Source organism: Siphateles boraxobius, unplaced genomic scaffold (assembly GCF_051911475.1).
Source record: "Siphateles boraxobius isolate OS27281-9 unplaced genomic scaffold, OSU_SipBor_1 20, whole genome shotgun sequence".
Lineage (NCBI taxonomy): Eukaryota > Metazoa > Chordata > Actinopteri > Cypriniformes > Leuciscidae > Siphateles > Siphateles boraxobius.
The window spans coordinates 485,713-502,833 of NW_027508811.1; the positions used below are offsets into that span (position 1 = coordinate 485,713).

Consider the following 17,121-nt stretch of genomic DNA (forward strand, 5'->3'; position numbering starts at 1 on the left):
TGTCCCAGCACTGGAAAATGCTACCACATTTTTGCAGTAGAAATGGCTACGGGGCTTCACTTTGCTACAAATCGAACATACAACCTCTCAGTGATGAGGAAGAGAGGGAGAGGCAATGAAACAAAATCGGGCCGGAAAAACCCCAGAATAAAAGATTATGATTATTTGGTGAACCCGGCACCAGACTCTTTACTGTCTTCATTGCCCGATTCTCTGGTAGAGAACATTCCACAAATTCCAATGGATGCTGAAAAGGAGGACAAAACAAAAGATCAAAATAAGTGTTCCGATACAGCTGCTCAGTCTAAGGAGCCACCACAGACTGATGCTGGGAAAGAGACTTGCCAGTTTGGGTGCTCATATGAATCCACCTCTTTGGTGGACAGCATGCCATCAATTTATTTGAATGCTGAAAATAAAAAAAATACAGAGCGGGAGTGTTCTGATAAAGCTACATTGTCAAACTTGCCATCACGACCAGGTGCTGAAAAAGAGGACAATACTTACCAGTTTTGGCTTTCAAATGGCGACAGTCTGCCTCTGGAACCACATCTTTCCAGACTATCCACACCAAACAGTGCAGGGGATTCATTTGCTCCTTGGATGGGCATCAATGACATTCATGACTGGGCAAAGGTCTCTCCCAAAAGCCGCTGTCTTTCTCCAATGACCTGGCTTGAAGGGGAAACAATTGAGCGGGCAATTAATGTCTTCATTCACCAACAAAAAAAGTCAGACTCAATTCTATGTGTACCCACATACCTTTACCAGCTAGCTGCACTAGAAGACTTTACTCCAATTTTACAGTTTTGTGCAGCAAAAAAGGCTCTAAATTATGTATTATGATTAGACTATTATCTAATCATAATACCCTTCAACACTGACATTACTGGCCGTGGTTATCACTGGGTTCTTGCCACTGTAAATTTCAGAGAGCGAGAGATCTCAGTGTTCAATTCAATCCACAGTCTTAAAACTTTGAAGCATGCTTCTCCAAAACTAATGAAAGTAGTAACTTGCATGTACACTTCAGCAACAGAAAACTTTCAGGCTTCTGCCTGGAAAACTTCAGATGTGGTGAATACTCCAAAACAAGGAAATGGGTATGACTGCGGAGTCTTCGCTGTAGTGAATGCTTGTGCTATCATTGACAACACACCATTAGGTCCAGTCAACAGTGTCAAGGCAAGAATGTGGATTCATACCCTTATTGAACAGTATGAGCCTCCAAAGGTCAGAAGGGCGGGACTCTCACACGAAAAACTGCAATGCTTTAAAAAAGAAGTACAGACATATGAGGCAGTCACACAATCAGTACATGTTAGCAAAGCAGATTACGCTGGTACCTTAAAAAGACTACACCCGAACAGCAAAGACTGGACTCTCTGCTTAACCACAACGTGTAAGGGTGACCCAAAGCACAGAGATGACTATATCTTGTGCATTATTTGCAGACGGTGGTTCCACCTTAAATGCACACCATAAGCTGACCGGTTAGTTGTTGCTTGCACTGATTATCATAAATGTCTTATGTGCTGTTCCTGAGGCAACACATTTGAAACAACACAATGAAATGTGTTAACACTTTGAATGAAATAGTGCAGGTTTCATGATCAATAAAATTGATAGTGAACTGTTGCAAATACCCCAGAAAGAAAAAAGAAAAAATATATATTATATTATTCCACACACATATATATATATATATATATATATATATATATATATATATATATATATATATATATATATATATATATATAATATTATATAAACATATATTACTATTATTATTCCACACTGCGTGCCTAATTATTATGCAAGTTGATTTTCTGATAATATTATTTTCCCAAGCACCTTTTAAATCTCTTTTTTGGCTCATTTTATCTGTAAAAGAAAACCTGCTAAACAATTATGCACACCTGAATATAATGCGGTTTTCACTTACAGCCTTCATAAACAATTATGTATCACTTAAATTATTAAATACAAAATTAATAGTAGTTATTAAGATTGATGTGGTTCACTGCGTCAAAAGAGGTGTTAACGGGAGAATTCAGGCAATGAATACGCCCGCTAAATGTGCTCTTTAGCATGGATCTTTGGAACTTTGTTATGCGTACCTGTAAATGCCTGCAAATGCCCGAAAACAGGAACTTGTCTGACAAGTTTTTGCTCCTTACAGAGGAGTATCTCGTGTTAGTTGATGGCTTGGCTTTGTAAATGCTAATTTGTTTTGGGACTGGCAGCTCAAGATTGCCCCTATTCCCCTGCCCCCCTCCTTACTATTCAGGAAAGGTGATTTGGCTGATAAGTGCTTTACATTGTGTCAATCTACAACAAAGACTGTAGTACCTGAAAAGAAGTTTGTTTCTGGGTGTCCACTGCTCTTCATAACAAAGGAGAAATACTCATTAGGATTATGCAAATTTATTTAGTGTAAAATGCACTCAAACAATACAAAACCTACAAAATAAACAATGTAAACAACAAAAATGTTTCACACACAAATGGTCACTTCAGAGATACAACTTTTTTAAATCTCTACCACTGTACACATTGGAATGACCACAGACACTCTCTCCCTAGTGTGACTTAACTGCACAGTTGTGGTACTGAGAACACATCTGCTTGTAATGCGCTCAACAGGGAGGAATGATGAGGCAATGTTAGACTCTATTCCCTTGATACCCCAAACTTCCACAGGCTTTCCAAAGAAATGCCTGTCTGGGTGAGGGTGCAGCCACATTATTTTTGCCACTACATGCTGAATAATGGAAGTTCGTGTTTTCACAGAAATTACAAAGAATTGTTTCACTATTCCAGGACGCACCTCTGCAGAAGGATCAAGGACAGGCTCTTCAAAACTTGAATTGTAAACACACCACTTTGCAGATACACACGCTGACCTTTCAGCCCTGCCTCTTACACAAAAAGTCACCCCAAGGCTTCTTACTCTAAAGCATGTCTTTGCTAATTGACCAACCTTTGAGACGGAGCTGTTAGGATACACTTGTGTGTACATTGACAACAAAGCTTGTCTCTCTGAATCTGTTAATACTACATTCTTAAATGGGGGTAGTGCTTTAACCATCTCCACATCTGGAAAAACAAGTGTTGCAGATGACATACATGAATACTGTTTTATGTACATTACATCAGTTGTGTCATGGATTGACAAGGAACCCACATCTTTTGTAGACAGGATGTTGATGAATTCAGTTGCATAGGCGCTTTGCAGTGGCATCTGGAGCTGTTGACATTGTTTTAAATTTCTCATGACCTGAACCTCAATATTTCTGTTGTTGTTATGATACTGTCCCAACATTCCATTTAACCGCTCAAATGAGAAACACCAAAAGGCATAGACGGGACCATAATCTAACAGGCATTCTTTTAAATGTAAATGTAAGTGCATGTTAGGTGTGCAATGAAGAGATCCATACAGTTCAACAAACTTCGACAAAAATGTTTGCAAGTAACAGTCAGCTACTTCAAGCCTATCATGTGAGATGACCCTTGAACACATAATAATGCAGGCTTGCACAAAATCAAACCACATATCATAATCTGGATCCTCAATCAAGCCTTTTAAACAAAACAATGAATAGATGGTTGCCCAGTTTTTCCACTGGTCTGCTGTAAACCCGCTAAACCCTGATGCAATTCTGAGAGGAATCCTTCCAACATCCTGTGGCACCTTGAGAGAGTCCATGCTTTTTTGGAGTTCTTCAAGCTTCTGGATACTTAATACCCCACACTCAATCCAGAGTTTGAAAACATGTCTAGCAGTTCCGAGGAGTAAATTGTGGATGGGATCAATGACAACAAACCGGATGGCATCATAGTATGGCAGGAAGAACAGTTCAGACCACCTGGCACCATACTGCGCTTCCAGTTTCTTCTGGGCTCTATATTTATATATTGTATTATTTATATATTGTACTATTTATATATTCTAAAGTATTTGTATATTATATTGTTTTCTAAATATTATACACAGGCCTTACATATTAGATGGGGTTATATATTGTATTACTAATAGTAAAGTGTATTCTATGCTAACATATTTTTTATTTATAGAATTTTGATTGTGTGTATATATATATATATATATATATGTCATGTGCCCAGTGTCATTTACAAATAATAAAAATAACAAACTCAACTTTGTCTATCTGATTGTCTTGACATTATAACCATGAACACCAATGATAATAAATATTAATAATGAGTAATAATAAACCCAAATGAGGCCTTAAACTGGACCAATAGTGTGGGGTTTTAGAGGAGGGGTTTAGGGTTTTAGAGGAGGGGTGAAGAGGGTTTGGAGGAGGGGGAAAGCATTCAGCACCCAATCCTATGTAAGATCTCTGACCAATTGAAGGAGGCCACTGCCTTGTGTCCCAAAGGTGTGAAATTGTGAAAGGCATTGACCCTGACCGGGGGATTATTCACCATGGTAACTGATGGCCCTAGTGGCTCCCTGCTGTGCCCAAACTTGGTACATATCCAGGAGTATTCGGGATTGTGTGATGGGACAGCAAACTCCCGTACACATCCGTTTATTTGTGGAGTACACAGGAGTACTCAGGAGTTTTACATGCCCGATTACAGCTCTTTTCACGCAGTGGTTTGGAATTGGTAAAATGTGCTTGGGGGAAAAATGTGATCAGAAATTCATAAATAATACATATGCACGCAGTATACAGATAGATAGAATAGATAATGTATACCATTTTCATATGTGTGTTGTGTGTGTGTGTTGTGTGTGTGTGTGTGTGTGTACAAAGCCAGGCTCCATCACCACCCAATCACGAAGATCACCTGAATACTATAACCTGCACCTGCACATCATCTCCTCATCATCACAGGCAGTGTAAAAGCACACACCTCACTCTGGCACTTTGTCTGGTCTTGTTTTGAGCTAGGACTCACTTACCTGTTGTTCCTGCTAAAACCAAGTATATGTTACCTCCATTGTCTTCCTGGTCCTCCATGTCTCCTGTAGCTCCGCTACTCGCCGGTTCCCTCGTGTGTGTGTGTGTGTGTGTGTGCGCTCCGTCTGTCATCCACGATCTCCTCCATCTTCTACAACACAATAAACTGTCAGTATTCACGCTGGTTACATTCACGTTTCACCTTGCTGCATCTGCCACACTCGCCAGTATTTCCTGTCTACTACCTCATCTCAAATAAACTGTTGTTCATCATCATTTTCTCTTTCTTGAGTCTCTGTTCTATAACATAATTATTATTTATTAGCTATATATTCTTTAGATAATGTATATTCTATGTATGAATGTCTATCTATCTATCTATCTATCTATCTATCTATCTATCTATCTATCTATCTATCTATCTATCTATCTATCTATCTATCTATCCATCTATCTATCTATCTATCTATCTATCTATCTATCTATCTATCTATCTATCTATCTATCTATATCTATCTATCTATCTTTCTATAAAGCAAATGCTTCAAATTTGAAGGGTATGCCATATGTAGACATCAAACTATATTATGTAGTTCAATATCTATCTATAAAGCATTTGCTTCAAATTTGAAGTACAGTATGACATGTTCATATGTATATAGACATTTAATTATATTAAATGGTTTAATATTCATCCATCCATGCATCAAGCTGTAATTTAAAGGCTGATATTTTAATGTAGATATGAAACTAAAATGCTATATAAAAAAAAGCAAAAGTTAATTAATATCCCAGTTACACAATGTTTCACATATTTTTGGTGAAAAAAACAAAACATTCTCTACTTTAGGCTTAAACGATTCATGCATCTAAACATCATTCGATTATATATCAGTTGAAATTCAAGCTTTTGTAACATAAATCAAACTAAACATACATACCTCTGATTGAACAGGAAATCAATTAAGATTGTTAACAACAATCAGCAGCAGGTAGCTAGAAAACCCGCCATCTTTCCTGTGAGAAAGGTGTCCAGGGTGTGGTTAATTAAGTGGTCTGCAGCTAAGGAGCCGAGCAATCATTGATTAGTCCGCTTCAAAGTCTGATTGGTGTTGCTGTTGCTGTGGGTTAAACAAGGGAAGCCTGGTAGAACTCTGAATCTATTTTGTGCATTATTAATATATTGTGAACTTTGTCACCTATGGCCTAGTGTCACCTAGGCCAAAATCTATTTTGTGCATTATTAATATATTGTGAACTTTGTCACCTAGGCCTAGTAGGCTAAAATTAGGAAACATTACTTGTGAAAACGCTTAATGAGAAATTTAGCTCATTGCTTTAACTCTGTTACTTATACACATTTATCAATGGGTGTCCAGCCACATATTTTCTATAATGGATATGGTAAGAAAATAATTAAACGCATTGCGTTCATATTCTGGGCTCATCTTATTTTTTTATACATAGTATGGTTTATTAATATGATTTGTACTTAGTTTGGTCTTTCAATATCACTGTCTTAGTACAGTAAGCCACGTTAAGCGTATTCTTATAACGGTTTTCTATGGGAAGAGAATGCTTAACGTGCAATTAAACGCGTTGCGTTCATATTTTGCACTCCTCATATTTTTTATACATAGTATGGTTTATTAATATGATGTGTACTGAGTTTGGTCTTTCAATATCACTGTCTTAGTGCAGTAAGCCACGTTAAGCGTTTTCTTATAACGGTTTTCTATGGGAGGAAAATGCTTAACGTGTAATTAAAAGCGTTGCGTTCATATTTTGGACTCATCTTATTTTTTTATACATAGTATGGTTTATTAATATGATGTGTACTGAGTTTGGTCTTTCAATATCACTGTCTTAGTACAGTAAGCCACGTTAAGCGTTTTCTTATAAAGGTTTTCTATGGGAAGAAAATGCTTAACTTGTAATTAAATGCGTTGCGTTCATATTTTGGACTCCTCTTATTTTTTATACATAGTATGGTTTATTAATATGATGTGTACTGAGTTTGGTCTTTCAATATCACTGTCTTAGTACAGTAAGCCACGTTAAGCGTTTTCTTATAACGGTTTACTATGGGAAGAAAATGCTTAACGTGTAATTAAACGCGTTGCGGTCATATTTTGGACTCCTCTTATTTTTTATACATAGTATGGTTTATTAATATGATGTGTACTGACTTTGGTCTTTCAATATCACTGTCTTAGTACAGTAAGCCACGTTAAGCGTTTTCTTATAACTGTTTTCTATGGGAGGAAAATGCTTAACGTGTAATTAAACGCGTTGCGTTCATATTTTGGACTCATCTTATTTTTTTATACATAGTATGGTTTATTAATATGATGTGTACTGAGTTTGGTCTTTCAATATCACTGTCTTAGTACAGTAAGCCACGTTAAGCGTTTTCTTATAACGGTTTTCTATGGGAAGAAAATGCTTAACTTGTAATTAAATGCAAGTTTTTTCATTTTTCAAAGCGTTCATAATCAAAGACTCCTCTTATTTTTGTACTGAGTTTGGTCTTTTAATATCACTGTCTTAGTGCAGTAAGCCACGTTAAGCGTTCATATTTTGGACTCCTCTTATTTTTGTACTGAGTTTGGTCTTTTAATATCACTGTCTTAGTGCAGTAAGCCACGTTAAGCGTTTTTCACGTTAAGCGTTTTAGAATGTCCCCGCCAGAACCGGAATTGAGGGAGGGGGGGAATTATTATTATTGCATTGTAGTCATTTTTGCAAGAATGTAAGGACAAAATGGGCCAGAGAGTGAGTTCCTCATTTGATACATTGTAAGTTAAATTTATACAGGATTGTTGTGATAAAATGGGCCTAGTGGTGAATTTGTCATTAGTTGTATACATTTTTATTATTTATTTTAAACAATGCCGAATTTTCTCTCTCTTTTTTAGATTTTTGACATTATTTTTTTACATAAAGAAAAGTGCATGCTGCACATGTTCTTGTGAAATAAAGTATATTTTATATAAAATGCCCATACGTTTTTTTTTTTTATTAAACAATCAAAACCAGGCATTACAAATTCATATTAACAATACATACCTTCAAAATCAAAACAATTTAAATTTTTTGTAAACACAATAAATTAATAAATAAATAAATAAATAGAACATAAAATATCACAGAGGTCTAATCAGTTATCAAATTGTGTATAATTTTGAAACCTCCAAGGCTTGTCTTGTTTTTATATCTTTCAAAGCTTTCTTATACAGAGTTAACTCCTTCATAAAAAACCAAAAACAAAGGTCTTACCTTCATAAATCTACACTTATGTATAAACTGCTTAGCTAAAATAATTAAACTGTTATACATTAAAATGCCCATAAGTTTCAAGCATTATTTTTCACCATCATGATCAGGAAGTAACTCTCATAATACAATGAAACGGATAACTATATACAATTATATTACACAAAATCAATGTTTTAAAATGCTTATTGTACTGTTCCTTAATGTATCATTATAACATACGTATAAAGTTTGACGTTTCGTGTGGGCCGTTTCGTGTCTAAGCAAATTACGCTCCAAAACGTTAGGTGGCGTTACTCTGTTTAGAACGTAAGCTCCGCCCCTCACTTCCGGTCCTGGCGCTGGTGTTAGAACGTAAGCTCCGCCCCTTACTTCCGGTTCTGGCGCTGGGGTTCTGAAACTGGTGGTGCTTGTCGCTACTCGATCCGTACCGGAAACACGATCTGTACTGCGCATGTGCGAAAACGCGTCTCCTTCCTGTCTGATGTCGAAACCATTTACGGCAGTTGTTGTTCGACACTACCCGATCCGATTTAAAAATGATTAAAAGTGCTTGCTATTTTACTGCCTCTAGTGTTAATTTCTGTTTTGAAACTGCAGTGACGTATACATATTGCCACAAGAACGATTTTCTAATGAGCCTGTGTTGTGAATAACCGTAAGGCAACAATAGTTCTCCCAGGACAGATATCCTGTATAAGAGTTACCTGTCTGTTGGTCTGGGGATGGTAAGCACTGGAGACAGCATGTTTAATGTTCAGCGTACTGAAAATGCTGCTGTTGAGCTGCAAAGGGATCATCAGTTAAATTTGCAAGACTAGAGTAATTGCAGACAACAACACATATGTTGAGAGTGACTAGAGTAGGGGGAAAACAATTAAACCTTTACAAAACTTGTTGACAAACTCCTTCCCTTGGTCGTTAATTATTTTTCTGACCGTGCCGAACAAGTACAACTTTTTGATTATTTTTGCAGACACCTCAGCTGTTGTCTTAGATTGCAGGGGCGCTGCAATCACCCACTTTGTGTACAGGTCTGTCATTGTAAGGACATACTTCTTGTTGCGTGCCGTTTCTGGCAGTGGTCCAATCAGATCCAAACCAATGACCTCCCAAGCTTCTTTTACCTGCTTGCCACAAAATTAGTATTAGTCAAATGCTGGTAAAACTGTACACAAGCTTGAGACTAGCTTGTTAGTTTCATCAGTATGCTAAAACATTGTAAGCAGTACCTTAATGGAATGCAAGACTGGCACAACAGTCTTGATTGGGTCATTCAACTGGCAGCGGTGACAAGATCTGACCTAAAAAGCAACACATTTTTTGAACAAATTGTCTAGAAAAATAGCCAGTTGATGAGAGGCGCTATTAACATTAAGTGACATGGCATCTGTGGCTTTAATATGTTAAGTCCATAATGCTACTGCAGTTGATACAAGTTGGTGATAATACAGTAGTCAACATTTGAAGTGGATAAAGACCTTTCATTAAAGTTATATGTGACTTTTGAATAATACCCGTTCTTGTCTTAGGACAACTTTGATTAACTTTTTTGATCCACTTTTGATCCAGAGACAACTTTTAAATCAAGGAGGTATCTAACAATCAAAGGTGGCAAAAGTAGACACATTCTTAAGTATAGATATAAGATACCCATTCTTTCACATCCTGGATAATTGTAGACCAATAGTAGCCAGCAACAACCCTGTTTTGAGTGCCTCTGACACCACTATGATTCCCAGTCCCAGGATTATTATGGCACTCTGTGAGAACACAGAACAGACCTCTTCTTTTCCTCTGACAGGACAACTAGCCGCATATACTGCATACTGGGGCCGATGTAGAAGAGTCTGTCGTCTGTTTTAAAAGGAAAAAAGAAAACGTCTGAAAGAGTTGAAGTTCAAAGTAAATAGAAAAATATCATATTACTATCTGATATCTGACAGGTTTAACTACATTAAAGTCACGTATTAATACCCAGATATGGGAGCTGAACAAGTACAGTTAAAATAACTTGATATTTTAAACAAATTTGTCCATTTAGAACATGAGGTTGTACCAGTCAGTCAGTTCTCTTCTATTTTTCATTATAAAATCTTCCGGTTCTTATACCCCCGGTATCACACAGACAAGGCCCAGAGAGTAAAATGCATATTTTAGCTGTTTTAACTGAATGCAACAGCGATACGACATTATTGCGATACTCCCAAGAAATATTATAAAAGGTTATTACAAAATGCACTGTTGATTAAAATGCTAACTTTGATATTACATTGTGGATTTAAATGAATAGGCTTGGACTTGGTGCTTGTAACCCAAAGACAATGGTGCCACCAGAATAAAAAATATTTTAGACGAATATGCTTAACATTCTGGTAACATAAGACGTTTGGCATTAAAACAACATTATATAGTAGTTTAATGTAGTACTTACACAAAAACTCTGCAAACATAATTTTTTTCCTCACACAATTTTTATTTTGGGTGAACTATCCACGATACATATATTGTCACTATCGTATTGTTGCATGATTTTTGTATTACGATATATATTGTTACACAACAAAATTGAACTAAGGCCTAATCCTGGATTAGTCTAAACCTTGTCATAGTTACCTTTGATGATAAAATTCGCAGACGACCGTTTCACTTTCCGACGCTCTGCGTGATTGCCAGGCATTTCTCCTTTTAAGAGAAATTCTTGAACTTTCACATAAAATGCAAAAGAATCCATGTTTTTTTCGCACATGCAGCACAGTACAGTACAAATTGTGACAGTAAACGGATCGAGTAGTGACAGTGACGATGTCGTAAAAACATTAGGCTTGTTTGAGATGCGCCTTGCCTCGCCTGAAATGTAGTCGAGAGTAGGCGGCTGCAGAGAGAGGAGTGAAAAAAGCGCAGGCAAGGCGGACAGTTCTCGCTTCTCGCAGTGGATCTGACACCTGCGAGATCAATGATGGATATCGCGGGATTCACGCTCGTGCACAGTGTTGCCAATAAACTGGATGTAATTTAAGTTCTGTTGCTTTTATATGAGAATAAATATAATGAACAAGACACCCAAAGTACGTATTATTTAATTCCATTCCAAATAAGTGTTTATCAATAATTTTTTCTTAAATACAGACATCGGCTATGTGTTTTTTTGTTTTTATAATAAAATGACATTGCATAACCCATAGAGATCGCACTATCAGAGAATTTGGGAATATTCACACATAACATATATGTATATGTATATACACATAAAACATGATATCCGAGTTTTAAAATCAAACATTTTAAAAGAGAACAATACATCACGGTTGTTTAAACCAATCAACATTAAGCTGTGTTGTCAGCAAGTCGTTTCCCATCATGCTTTTGATCAGCGCAGTCGGTGGAGAGCAACTGCGCGCGACTGCAGAATCCGACACCTGCGACTTGCGCTCGCGAGAGCTTTTTGACACACGTCAGCATCACATCAGCATACCTGTCAAGTATCCCGTTTTGGCCGGGAAAATCCCGTATTTTACCCTTCTTTCCCGCCGTCCTCCCGTATTAGTATTTTCCCGTAAATCTCCCGTATTTTAACCTGCGTTATAAAAAAAAAAAAAACGGAGTAAAAAAAAAAACATTCCCAATCTGAGCTCTGTCACTAGCCTCGTGATAACTGCCTACTAGGTGGCAGTTGTCGCGAGGTTAGTGTGTGAGGTCAGATGATGAGTGACAACGCGGGAAAACAAATAAAACAGATACGGATGATGGAAGCCAGAAGAGAGACGGAAGGCACTCCTGCCAAAAAACTCAAACCCTCTTGCAAATATCGCGATCAATGGAACAGTGAATTTATTTTTCTGAAGAGGAGCAGGTTGGGGGACAGTCACGCGTTTTGCAAGTTTTGTAACTGCGACTTCAGCATCTCACACGGGGGAAGGAATGATGTGTGTCAGCACGAGAAATCCGCCAAGCACAAGCGCGGGCAAGAGGGACTAAAACATGCCCAGGCGATGTCAGCATTCGTGACGAGAAATGCCACCGAGGCAGACCAGGTCACACGTGCAGAGGTAAAAATGGCAATGCTGTGTGCCAAAAACAACATTCCTTTCTCCTTCCACGACGACTTCAACAAGTGTGTAGCTGACATGTTCCCGGACTCTGCTATTGCACGAAAATACTCAACAGGAAAAACTAAGGCTACTCAAATCATCAAAGGTAAGTTAGCTAGCCATATAGCTACCTATCTTTCTTACTGCTGGGCTATAAATTGTAACTACGTTTGCTAAAACGGTTTAAAATGTGTTTGAATATTCTAACATTTGAGCATTAACCCATGGTGGCATGCATGTTGTAGGCTAACTTACTAGCTAATTACTGGACACTCAACAGGTGCCATAGCAGCAGAACTAGAGGACGAGTTGGCCAAAACATGCCGATCTCAGCCCTTTTCACTGATGTGCGACGAATCGAACAACAGAAAAACAGACAAAGAATTCGTCATCCTGACTAGACTCTACGATGAGGCCACTCTGCAGGTCTCTACAAGATTCCTGGAGATGCCTGTATGCAATGTAGGAAAAGCAGAAAATCTGTATGAAAAGCTTAGTGAAGCATTAAGGTAAGGGGAGCTGCACTGTGTTGTTGACATGTTTAGTAGATTGCATTTAATTACAACCTTACATTTTGTGGCATTTTTTCCTGTTTCCAATAGAAAAAGAGGCATCCCATGGGATAACCTGATTGCCTTTAACTCCGATAATGCGAGTGTTATGAAAGGCCGCCATAACTCGGTCATCAGCAGACTAAAGACCAGCCAGCCCCACATCCAGGACCTTGGCTGCATCTGCCACCTGGTACAGCTGGCCACTGGCTGTGGCATCAGAGCAGCCCAGGTACCAGTGGAAGACATCCTGGTGGGGATATACACCCACTTTGATAAAAGGTAAATGCATACATATAGGCCTGCTATTTCTCTTGCCTAATATTGTGCGTTACAATGTAAGAACATTGCATGTGGCTAACTCATAAACAAGGTAGCCTAGTAGGCCTGCAGTTCATATTCTTTACACACATACTCAGTCAAGCACACACACACACTCACTCACTCACTCACAATTCCAACCACTAACAGAGTAATTTTCTATCTCTCAGTGCAAAAAGATGTGAAGTCTACAAAGAGTTTGTAGACTTCACTGATTCAGACCACCTGAAGCTCCTCAGGTACTGCAGCACCAGATGGCTGAGTCTGTTAACCTGCATCCAGAGGGTGCTGAACCAGTGGGATGCACTACAGGTAGGATGGTAACTCCACTCAGCAGATATCTACACAGTTTACTATGCTATATTTCCATTTTAACCATGTATTGCCACCCTGTATCTCTATGTACTATAGGCCTACTTTAACAGTCATGAAGAGGTGGAAAGGAGTGTTAAAGTGCGTGATCTGGCAAGCCATCTGCGTGATCCAATCATGAAGACCTACTTCCTGTACCTGAGTGCTGCCCTTAAGCCTTTATCTGATTTTAACATTGCCTTCCAGGTGGGTGTCAATGATATTGAATGAATGAGTGAATAATAGTATATAATTAAATGTTTGTGCTTATTATAGCATTCTTATTTCATTATTCTTGTTATTTTGTTGTGACCATTGATATTATCTGCAGTCAGAGGGAGTACAAATTCACAGACTTGAGGAGGAGATGTGCAGGCTGATAAAGAGGATCCTGGGCTACCTCATACCAGCCAGGGCAATCGTGGGTGTGCCTCTCAGGGAGGTGGAGTATGGAGATGGACATCAGTTGTCTGATGAAGATCTCTTTATCGGAGTAGACACAAAGAATTTCATGAGAAGCGCTGAGCTCCCTGTGTCAGCCGAGAAGAAAATCTTTCAGTGAGTATATTACCCAGTAGTTATATTATGATATCATCTTTTGACAGTATGAGAGTATAGGCTGTAGTGTGCCTAAAAATATTACCACTAATTTATTTTTTTCACTCTTATGCTGTTGTAGAACTGTGAGAAGCTTCTATGAGGCAGTTCTTAAGAAGATGTTCTCCTCCTTTCCCCTCGACCATCCACTCCTGAGGGACCTGAAAGTGCTGGACCCTGCAGCACGTCTTAACATAACTCCAGGGACAGGTAGATAATAGAAACAGTTTCCAATAGGCTTTATGTCCAGCTCCACTACTTACCCTAGTAACCACCCTAGCAATGTCCAGACACATCTGGATTAATTAGTTTGTCCAATAATGTAAGACAGGAAATAAAGGAGCTGGCTTAAGTTCAGGAAGTAGTCCAGCTGTGCATAAAGCCTATTGATGTTAGGCAAGGCAATTTTTACATTTATGCAATTGGCAGATGCTTTTATCCAAAGCGACTTACATTGCATTTCAAGGTACACATTTTACATTCTTATCAGTTTTTGCTTTCCCTGGGAATCGAACCCATGACCTTGGTGTTGCTAGCACCAACACTCTACTGTTTGAGCTACAGGAATGCTATGATACTTGCTTAGATCGGCAATGGTCAGTCAAACACTTTTTACTTTACAGTGGAAAGGCTAGGGGCCCTGTTCCCTCAGTTGAGGCTGAAAGAGGATAAGATGAGAGAGGAATTCACAGACTATCAGGTGACAGATAGTAAGCAACTCCCCCAAGAAGACAGAATGGACAGATTCTGGGGCCTGGTAGGAAAGGACACTAGGTTCAGTGAGCTACCAAAACTTATGAAGGCTTTACTATGCATTCCCCATAGCAATGCAAGTTCAGAAAGAGTGTTTAGCATGGTACGAAAGATTGTTACAGAGAATAGGATGACATTAGACAACAGAACTGTTTGCGCTCTACTCTCATGTAAAATGAACCACTCTGGCCCAGCCCACAAATACAGTCCTTCCAAAACAGTCCTAAAGAATGCAAAGTCTGCAACAAATTTGTACAATAACTCACTAAAAGAGTAAAGAAAAGTTATGTGAAATGTAAAGAAAAACTGTAAAAGAAAAGCAATATGAAATGAAAAGAATGTGTGGAATGAAAATTAAAATGTAAATGTAAAGACAAGCAATGTTAAATGAACAGAAATATGCAAATAAACCTTTAAATAAATGCTCTTCATATATACCCTGGCTTTTGTTTTATAATATAATAACACCTGTCTTAAAATGTAAGGAATACTGGAGCTTGGTTGGGGTGGTGGGACTGCTCGCGGTTGGCGCCGGAAAATTTCCCTTATTTTCAAATCCAAAACTTGACAGGTATGCACATCAGAGCAAAGCGGACCGCACTCGGACACATTTCTAACCAGCACGCATTGCGCGCTGGTCACCAGTGATCGGTTCTGCGCAGATTTTGCTCATCTCAAACAAGCCTATCATCTATGAAATCTGACGCGAATCAGGAAGGGGAGACCCAAGGGGGCAATCCATCAGCCGGAAGTTGAAGCCTCGCGGGAGCCGCCATTGTAGCAGAACTTCACCTGCTGTTAGCATTCCATTGACTCCCATTCATTTTGCCGTCACTTTGACAGCGAATAACTTTACATCTGAGGCGTCCAAAGACTTTTGTCCATTTGTCCATTTGTCCATTATTTATTTCTAAATAATCATGACAATGTATAAAAGGTGATGTGTATGTGAACACAAATAAACCGGAGATGATGTGAATGACTGCTTTATGAGTGATGATTTCTATTCAAAATAACAAACGTTACAGATTTATTATTTTGCACTCCTGGCATAAATTATGAAATTAATGTCACTGCAAACCAGTTTAATCATAAACAGTGGTCAAATATCGAAGCTGGAGTCTTAAACCTTTCTAATGATGCTGAATTTGTCCAGATAAGGTCAGGGCCGGCCCTGGCCAATTTGCAGCCCTAGGCAAGATTTTACCTGGTGCCCCATATATCACAGCCCATTTCACCCTGTCATTGTGTTCATGATTATTTATCCTATATATATATATATATATATATATATATACACACATTACAGTCTAAACACAAATAGCACAAATAGCGCTTTTTACAATATAGATTATTTCAAGCCAGATTTACAGCTTTAAAATTTTGTTGCGTTTATAATTTTGTTCAGTATAGCCGCTCTGGATAAAACAGTGATGTCATCGTCCAAATGTCATTCATGCACAAACTATTCATTGAGCGCTAGCAAAAGTGTTTGTTTTGCAGTTTATGGCAGCAATCTTCCACTAAACTATGGCACGTTTCATGTTTTCACCATGAAAGAAACTGCAAAATGCCTCTAGAGAACTCAGAACAACTGTTAGCATAAAGTTTAAGGTAAAAATAACTGCCATTAAAATATATCTTACTGCAATTAGATAAACTGTTCATTCATTACATTACATCTGTCTTTATCCCCTTTTATCCTCTTCTCTTCCGTTTGGCACTGTGTCTATTGCAGACTATAATGCTAATTTAAAATATGTAATGTAAATTTTGCCATCCGTCACAATCAGGTAACTTTCACCATGTCTAGACCTGGCGCGAGCTGCCAGGCCCGTTTCTACGGGATGCTTGAGTGTGTTAAGTGTCCTCAAACGAAAGAAATGCTGTCTACATTGGATGCAGCGAGGGGCGACGCTACACAACAAATTACCAACAGTAAACTGATCGCGCGCGCTCTGTTTCTGACGCACTTCAAGCACTCGCTGGGCGGGGGAAGATTGATGCACCGGACCGGAGTCGGGGGACTTAGTTAAGTTTTTGTGGAGTTTTTTTGCTTTATTTTGTAGTATGTTGAATTGATGTTTTTAAAATAGTATTAGTAAAAAAAATCTTCCAAAAAAATTCACTCGTTCACTCATTTTGGCGCCCCTATTGAGTGGCGCCCCTAGCATTTGCCTATTCCGCCTATGCCACGGGCCGGCCCTGGATAAGGTAAGTGTGTGATGTTTAAATGAGTAA

General features: G+C 38.4%; 1 protein-coding gene across 1 annotated transcript; it reads left to right on the forward strand.

Annotated features, from left to right (window-relative positions):
* The first annotated feature begins 11,962 nt into the window (after positions 1–11,962).
* On the forward strand, positions 11,963–15,859 carry LOC143745360 (uncharacterized). Its single transcript, XM_077237475.1, has 7 exons — positions 11,963–12,413; positions 12,588–12,816; positions 12,910–13,140; positions 13,350–13,491; positions 13,591–13,737; positions 13,862–14,088; positions 14,210–15,859. Exons 1-7 carry the CDS (start codon positions 11,963–11,965, stop codon positions 14,343–14,345), a joined length of 1,563 nt encoding a protein of 520 aa, XP_077093590.1. The 3' UTR covers positions 14,346–15,859.
* The last annotated feature ends 1,262 nt before the right edge of the window (positions 15,860–17,121 follow it).